The sequence below is a fragment of the Trachymyrmex septentrionalis genome, unplaced genomic scaffold (assembly GCF_001594115.1).
Source record: "Trachymyrmex septentrionalis isolate Tsep2-gDNA-1 unplaced genomic scaffold, Tsep1.0 scaffold9, whole genome shotgun sequence".
Lineage (NCBI taxonomy): Eukaryota > Metazoa > Arthropoda > Insecta > Hymenoptera > Formicidae > Trachymyrmex > Trachymyrmex septentrionalis.
In genome coordinates, this window is record NW_017306091.1 from 4,387,488 (window position 1) to 4,395,986 (window position 8,499).

Genomic DNA, 8,499 nt, shown 5'->3' on the forward strand with positions numbered 1-8,499 from the left:
GCGCGCTCGGTCGCCGCTCCGTTTCTTCTTCCTTTTTCCTCCGATTCCTTTTTATTCTTCGTTCTCTTCTCGCGCGCGTTCTCCTCATTATGTAAGGCCGTCGCGGTCGCGCTCAGAACGGAGCCGCGGAGTCCGAGGCACGTATAGCCGTGTTCGCCACGTACGACGCCTCTCTAACCTTTAAAGGACAAGAGACCGCCGCTCCCAGGCGACAACCGAGCGAAAAAAATCGCCTTTATACACGTACGGGGAGATTGAGAAATCTCGGGACTCGGGGCACGGGACACGGGACACGGGACACTCCGGGAGACGACCGGAAGAAGAGGGTGGACGTTTGTCCTCCTCCTCCTCCTCCTCCCTCTCACCTTTCCCAAAGATCGTACCGTTTGATAGCGAGCCATCGGCAAGTTTTAGGGTAAACAACGGATAAACAAGATTTATAGATCATTACTCACCGGCGGCCCGATGCGGTCTCCTCGCCCAGTCGTCCTCAATCAAAGGTGCGACTTTTCGCGCGCGCAGCGTCAAAGGACAGGAAGCAACGATAAATAGGATCGGCAACATCAGACCACCGTGAAGCTGCATCTTGGCGACTCTCGGTCTCTCACGGCGCGGCGCGGCGCGGCGCGGCCACCCTATTCTCTCTTTCTCTTTCTTCTCCTTCTGCCGTTTATCAGCCGGTTACTCTCTCGCACACGGTCCTGGCACTGGTTACCTTACGCATATAGCGCGTCTTCCTCTTCCTCCTCCTCCTCCTCCTCCTCCTCCTCCGTTACTTGTCTCGCACTCTCTCCTTCTCGCTCTCCTTCCTCGCTGTCGTCGTCGTCGTCGTCGTCGTCGTCGTAGCACTGGTCTATTAACGACGTTCACTGCACAAAACTTTCTGCACTATCTCGCACTACGCAACCTATCCCTTACTTCCGTCGCGGCGCTTCTATTCTTTCTATAGTGCATACGACAGAGGAAGAAAAAAAAAACGAAAGGGACTGACGTAGGAAAAGCGTTTAAACCCGGAACGGTCCGCCCGCGCCGCTTCTATTCTTTCTATTCGGGCGAGTCGACGTGTCGATGTCGCGTCGTCGAGATGATACGCGAAAGTCCAAGACGAAGTTCCTCACGCGGACGTTCCGCATTACCGCACACCTCGCAGTCTCGCGCGAAGGGAACGAAGCGAAGCGAAGAACTGTGCGAGAAAGCTTACCCGCCGGTCGCGCGCCGCGCTCTCTCGCAGTCTCGCAACTCCGAGCCGCTACTCGCCGAGCGATCTCTCGATTCGCGCTCCTCTCGCGCCTCTCCGCACCACCGCGCGCACCGTCGGGTACCACGAGAGCGCGCGATACTGCGGCGCACGTTTTATAAGGTGGTAGGTACACGGCTGCGCTACGAGAATGCCCCGAGAGACGAAGAGACACGGGAGAGCAGAGAACAGCAACGGCGGTGTTGCTTCGTCGTCGTCGACGGCGACGAGAAACGTTCGTTTCTCTCTCTCTCTTCTTCTCCTTCCTATCGCTCTCCTCCTCCTTCTCGTCTCGTTTCGCGCCCCTGCTCTCGCGCCACCCGCGCGTGCCTACGTCTCTTATTCTCTTCACCTATCGCGTACTTCTCGCCACTTCTACTTGACGGTGTTTTACGCCGGTTCGCGTCTGACTGACACGGTGCGGCCGCACCGACACTAGCTCTGATTTCCCGACCACGAGTTGCGCCGCGCGCGCATCAAGCGTATCGGATAGCAAACGTCCGACTGACTGACTGACTGACCGCGAGCCGTCTGGTCAACTCAACTCCTCCCTGGTGGGAGGAGGAGGAGGAGGAGAAGAAGGAGGAGGAGGAGGAGGAGGTGGAGGAGGTCCTCCCGCGAGAACGCGATCGCGAGATCGCGGGAACCAGGAAATTGTAGATAGTCGTCGACGTCGTCGTCGTCGTCGTTATCGTCGTAGAGCACGACCGAGTTTTCGGCCACTTGCCCGCTTCGAATTCCGACGATCGCGCGCGTCACGCTTAATATAAAACGCTTTTCCACTTTCGTACGTACCTCCCTCTCTCTCCCTTCCTCGCGATACGAAGACGACTCGACCACCGTCGTGCGACGCCTTTTGCCAACGCGCAACGGAAGCGTCGCTCTGTCTGCCGTCGCACGCTCGCTCCTCTCTTATAATAGTATACGCAGCCACGTGCTATACCGTTATACCTCTCTCTCTCTCTCTCTCTCTCTCTCTCATGTACCGAAGCGATCGATTTTTTCGCCAAGAGAAAAGCGCCGAGTGATTATCGAGGCGATAACATTAGCTCGTTATCTGCTCGTCAACCGACGTAGCCGAGAAACGACATGTAATAAAATGTCAATTTTTTTCGGTCTCTCTCAGATAACCGCTTCCGGTAAATTCACAATGACAACTGTCCATAGGCCATTCGGTTCCGTCTCTTTTATGGGAGGGCCGACAGCCTGCAGGGAGCGACCGCCGACTGGGCCCCCCGGGACCTAGCTGTATATGCGTCGCTCGCGCGAGCAAGGGTTAATCGAGAGAACTCGTGTCGTCCGGCGTGTTTAGCATTACCTCGATCGCACGCGGTGGGTGTAGCGGGTGTAGCGAATCGCTACGCTATCCGACGCGATGGTCCGAGAGGTATCAAGGTATGCGAGGTAATGCCACGCCACGCCACGCCACGCCACGCCACGCCACGCCACGCCACGCCACGCCACGCCACTCCACGCTACTCCACTCCACGCCATGCCACGCCACGCCACGCCACGTCACGCCACTCCACTCCACTCCACGCCACGCGTGTGGGTGCGCCGCGCCGCGCCACACCGGTCGGCCCCACTACCTTGGCCAAGCCGAGCTGAGCCGAGCCAAGTCAAGCAAAGCTGAGCCGAACTGCCGGGGGCTCGATCGGAGATGCGTCCGACAGACACCACTATCGTCGCGTCGGCGTCGTCGAGAATACCATCGTTATATCCGCACGGTAATGCCGTCCGTTCCGTAAAGCTTTGCATTCACGATGCTGCGCGAAAGAACGACTTTGTATGTAAAGTATTTTTTTTTAACGTCGCTCGATACAGATATAAAAATAATTTTGTTGGACATCAAAATAAATATACATCGGGGGAAAAATTTCTGATTGAAAATGACCAAAAGATTCTGATTTATATCGCAATCAGAGTTCTGGTTATCTCAACTAGAATTATAATAGATTTATCATATTTTGTCTTGTTTAGGATATAGGACGCTCAATGATTTTTAGAATGCTAAAACTTGATCATTACACTTTAGCATTTTACGTAATTATTTTCATAGGCTATCTTAAGTATAACCTTAAGATATAAGCCAAAATCACAGAGCCATATTGACGTCTTGAGGCATTAATTAAGACACATTTTTGAAATACGAACCGACAATGAATATCGATTATATAGCCAACAAAATTATTTTCAAATTTGTATGCAGCTAAATTTTTAGTAAAACCGTGTTTCTTCCGTGTAGCAATCACACAGTTGGAGATCTCGAACGAAAAGAGAACTGATCAATAGCATTGATCAAATGGATTGTTCTAACTAAAGTGATTTGTTAGTTTTTTCTCTGTCGAAATCTCGGAGAAATTTCTAGTGAACACAAAGCTCAAGAACGGTTGATGAGATATCCGGTGATGTTGATAAGAAAGAGAGCAAAATCTGTAATATTTTAAAGGATCCTTCCGCGTTAAAATTTCGAAAGACTATTCACATAAAAAAAAAGATAATAATATCGCACATCAATCGTATATCAACATCGCGTCTTTATATCAACATCTCCGTTTCTTCTTCCGCTCTTATTTCGGAGCGCTACGCAACAAGAAATATCTTGGCCGCGCAAGCATCTAAATTTCGCCAACGGCGCAAACACACACCTACAGTCGTAAAATTTATGCAGCGCCAAGGGATTAAATTCATACAGAATGCAATAGCATGTTAAATTCGCCCGACGGAAGACACTTTACAAACTTGTTAGATATATATCCGAGAGTATGTTTAATATGTTATATATATGTGCGTGCGTGCGTGTACGGTCGAACCGACCTATTCTTGGCACAACGGAATCAAACAAAACAAGGGATGAAAATACCGTTTCGATTACGATGACATTTCCCGTTTTGTCGTTCTCGTCAGCCCTCCGTGAAAAGGGTCTTTCATTGTAAAAGTATCAATAGAGAATCGACGTTTTAAGTTTAGTTTCGCTCGATATTTCCTTCAGAATTATTAAATCGCGAAAAATTCCGAGTATAAGCACAGCCGAGCGGGTACGAGGAGGAATTTCGAAGAACGGAAAGAACGGCGGCGATAAATATCGGTAACGACGCATCAATGGTTCGAGTGTTGTGAATGGAGATGAACATTGCTTGCCGACGCGATAATCTTAATCAAATTCGTCGATTCATGGCGTGTCGAATGACGTAGGCGTTAAATAAGCTCACTGCGCGCGTACGATGCAAATCCGTTTCGCGACGTCGATCGCATTTATAAAATTTTGCGGTTATACCGAGAATGCAATCAAATCATGCACTATTTATTCGCCTTTTCGCGACGATGACATGATTCGATACATGACATCGTGACGAATCCGTTGAGTAACAGACAGAAAGTCTGAGCGTGCGCAAGAAGGGAAGGGAAGGCGTTCGTCTCTCTCAAATTTTGATATGGAGAAACAATTAAGTTGGAAACTAAAAAAAAATGGCGAGCAACGTATTTTTAGCAGTTTGAGTTTTCAACAAAATTTCAGTAAAATTATTCTTTCCGTGTTGTCATTTATTCATTTCGTACTAAAGTTCACGCTTACGTTGAGGAGATCCTTAAAGACTGACTTTAAATATAAATTTTTTTGATAAAGTTTTTTGTACGAAAATTAATTTTTTTCTCTCCCCTCTCCCCCCCCCCCGCCCCTCCTCGACCAACAATAAGATCTCGAGTGGGCAGAGAAAACTCAATGTATAATATATTCGTGTACCTCGCCTCGATGTGCGCGCACTTATCGTTTATTTCTTCCTTTTCGTATTAACCACTCATCGATTTCGAAAATACAGATTAGATGCGAAAGGAGGTGCCGTACTTCATCCACGGTACGGATTACGGGGGGGGGGGGGGGGGGGGAGGTGTGAACGTGTGCGAGTATGTGAGGGACCTCGAGGTGAGAAGAGAAAAATGACGAAGAGAGGCTGAGGCAACGCCGTCGTTGTTGCGTCGCTGTTGTTCGAAGGCGAGAGAGAGGAGACGGCGCTTTCGCAGATTCCACGTGAGATACCTGCCGGCGAATTCTTCGTTCTGCAGCAGTGAGGCATTAAGCCGGATGCACATTCGTCGTGGACGACGTTCGTTCGCGGTATTCGTTTTCTAAGAAAAATATCTTCCGCCTCGAAACGAATTTTACGGCAGATTTTGTTGACGGGCCGCAAGCAAGGGTCCGCGCTCGATCCGACAGTCCCTCCCTCCCTCTCCCTCTCCCTCTCCCTCCCCTGCTTTATGGATGGTCCTCACGTTTCCATTCGTCGCGCCCTCGAATTATTATTCCCGCCGACTAATTGGATAGATGTCGTGTATGCGTTAAATCTATTTTGTAGAAAAAGGTCACACTCGGGACGGTTCTACGAATCACGTGGTGTGACGATTCCCCGGTTCCCCGGCTCGACCAGACGAAGAGAGAAAAAGCCTTCGAGAAGGTAGAGGTATCTCTTCTCGCGCCTGCCACCTCTTCTCACCCCTCCCCTCCCTCCCCCCGCCGCCGCCGCCGCCCCTACGCGACGTGGCGCGGCGCCGCCTTTTATCGCCGGTGCGCATCGCTGATGACGAGACCGAGATGTTAGCACTCCCACGCCGTTAGGCCCGTCCATTTATCCCACCCTCTCCACCCTCTCCGCCTTCATTCGGCATATCTCCGATCGCGAAATAAAAGGGGGGGGGAGGCGGAGGGGGAGGGAGAAAAAGGAAGGAGAGGAAAGGAGAGAATGAGAAGAAAATAAGAAGGCACCCGACGGAGGATCGAGGAGGCGCGACTCCCAATTTCGCCTCGGCGATTTAAGTCGTCATTGTACGGAGCCCGTACGACGGAAATAAGAAGAAATAAGCGCGACCGTCTCTCGCGCAGGATCATCAGTCTCTATTGTAGGATTTTACGATGGAATTCTGACGGTGCATCTTGCGTTTTCACACGACGACGACGGCGACGACGACGACGCAACAACACAGATACGGCGCTCCACGCGGCTCGCTCTGTGCGTGAATAAGAGCGCCGGAACGTGAGTCGTGGAAGTCGTGAACGAGAACGAGCGCGCGGAAAGCGCCGAGGTAAGGAGAAGGAAGAAAGGGAGATGGGGAGATACGAGAGAGAGGCTTATAATATAACTATAAGATCAGCTTGAAAGGATGTGCGGGGGCCTGGCCCGACTATTCATAATCAAGAATGACAAATCTAATAGATTCTCAGCGATGCGGTCTGACGCGAGTCGCGAGGTGAGGAAGAAACGAGAAAGAGAGAAGAGAAGCGAGAGTGTATGGTCACGGCAATAACGGATGTAACGCTCCACGCTCCATCGAGCTCTCGGCTCTCCGTCGACGACGAAAGCGACGGCCCGTCCCGTCGATCGCCATCGGTATCGTCACCGCCGACTGCTTCGGTCATGTTTAACAATAATACTCATTCTTTTTTCGAACGCGTTATACGAGAGACCCGACACGTATGAATGAAGTCAACTATTTTACGACCAAAACTTTCGGACAATACGGCTCACAATCGTGACGCGCCGCGCCGACGGTTGGAATGTCAAGATGGAATGTTTATTGTATTGTTGACGCACAGGCTAACCGTTCGACGATTGACCGAGACTCTCGAGACTTTGACTCTTTAGAAAATCGAAATTTTCAACGTTCATTACATACATATAGCTCACATGTTCGAATTATTCGCTCGAAATACTCATTCCGTTATTTACGTTTGTATTTTATCCAACGGCTGACCTCAGTTGACTTTAGGATTCAATATAATTTTTTGTTTCAGAAATATATTTATGCGATACGCGCGCACGACGCACGAGGAAGAAAACGGCGGTGATTCCCACAAACTCGAAAACGATAATACAGATAGATTAGATACAATTCGAAACTAATGTTCATTTCTACATAATTGATATAATTCGAAATTATTCAAATTAAAAGTTGCTCCAAAAATGTAATCATCAAAGAAAATGATAATGCTAGTGAGAGCCGACATAGTTGATCGTGTGCAATTCAAATATATGTAGATAAAATTAATCACTAATTACGTTTAATTTAATCACCAAGACGTTTCGGTACTAAAATTGGGCCATGATAGCGTATAATTAATAAATATCGGAGTCCATCTAAGAAATTTTTACACATTGCAGAAAGACAAGCGAATACGATGTATTGTCATTGAATCATCGTTAAGCTGTCGTCCAAGATTGAAAAGCTTCAATCGCCTGTAACGTCTAACTGAATACTCAAATTAAATTTCGTAATTTAACTGAACTGTTGAGTCAATATTGAGGAAAAATTGACGTAATCGGAATGTTAAAAAATTGAATAAATTCATCAAACTTATATTAAACTCAGCGTAACGCGATGTTTGATTACAATGCGATGTGATTATACTTATGTCTTGAGGGTGTATGAGAGGTCGTCTGATATTCGCAGAGTGTTTATGTACGAATATTAAACGGAGTAAATGGCAACGTGAAAAAATCAACAATAAAAATTTGTAAATATTAATTTGAATAATATTAGTCGAATATAATATTTTTTCAATGTAAATCTGTATCTATTTTTGGTACAAGAATCATTAATTCGATTCAATTGCCATTCTTTCATTCGATCAATATTTATTTACCGCAAGTAAATGTTAAGTTAATATTTTTCAAATAAATATTCATTAAAATTTAATATATATTAATTTTTTTTCTCAGTGTAGAATTTGATACTGACATTGATACGTGCTTGCATACTTGCGTACGAATGTGTGTGTGTGTGTGTGTGTGCGTGTACTGTACGGTCGTAAGAGAGCATTCGCAGGCGATAAAATTGTAAGCCATATATGTGTATACGTATGTACAAATGCATACGTATATACAAGAAACGGACGCAATCAACGTTCGTTGGCATCGTTAACTTTAAACTCGGCTTTATATAAACATCGCGATCTGCGCATATTTACACAAAGACGATACGCAGATACGCGCGCGTTCGAGCTACATAATTTTTTTTATAAACAATAAACGCCCAGAAAGCGATCTTCCTTCTCACGTAAAATTTTCTGCTTCGACGGTTTTGTATCTGACGTATGTTCCTATCGTATATTTTCTACATCATTCTAATGTACTAATTGCGCCAAGTTCGCGAGACCGTTCCTGCGGTATAACGCGCGTTGCTTTCACGAAATCTAAACTGCCACGGATAAATAACATTTATAACGAGCGAACGCGATAGCGTGTATCTCTCGCGTTGTATTAATTAATTAT

The 8,499-nt window shown here is 47.4% G+C and overlaps 1 protein-coding gene across 2 annotated transcripts in view; it reads right to left on the minus strand.

Annotated features, from left to right (window-relative positions):
• The window catches only part of LOC108755874 (dorsal-ventral patterning protein Sog), a 35,756-nt gene extending 33,539 nt beyond the window's left edge, over window positions 1–2,217 (minus strand). The window contains exons 1-2 of one of the 2 annotated variants that reach the window (XM_018499258.1): window positions 2,189–2,217; window positions 456–749 (exon numbers count right to left, since the gene is read on the minus strand). In XM_018499258.1, the coding sequence (XP_018354760.1) occupies window positions 456–585 (130 nt within the window). In that variant the 5' untranslated portion in view covers window positions 586–749; window positions 2,189–2,217. Of the gene's footprint in view, window positions 1–455; window positions 1,024–2,188 lie in introns of those variants that run through there. The other variant, XM_018499257.1, reaches the window with a different exon arrangement.
• Window positions 2,218–8,499: the final 6,282 nt, after the last annotated feature.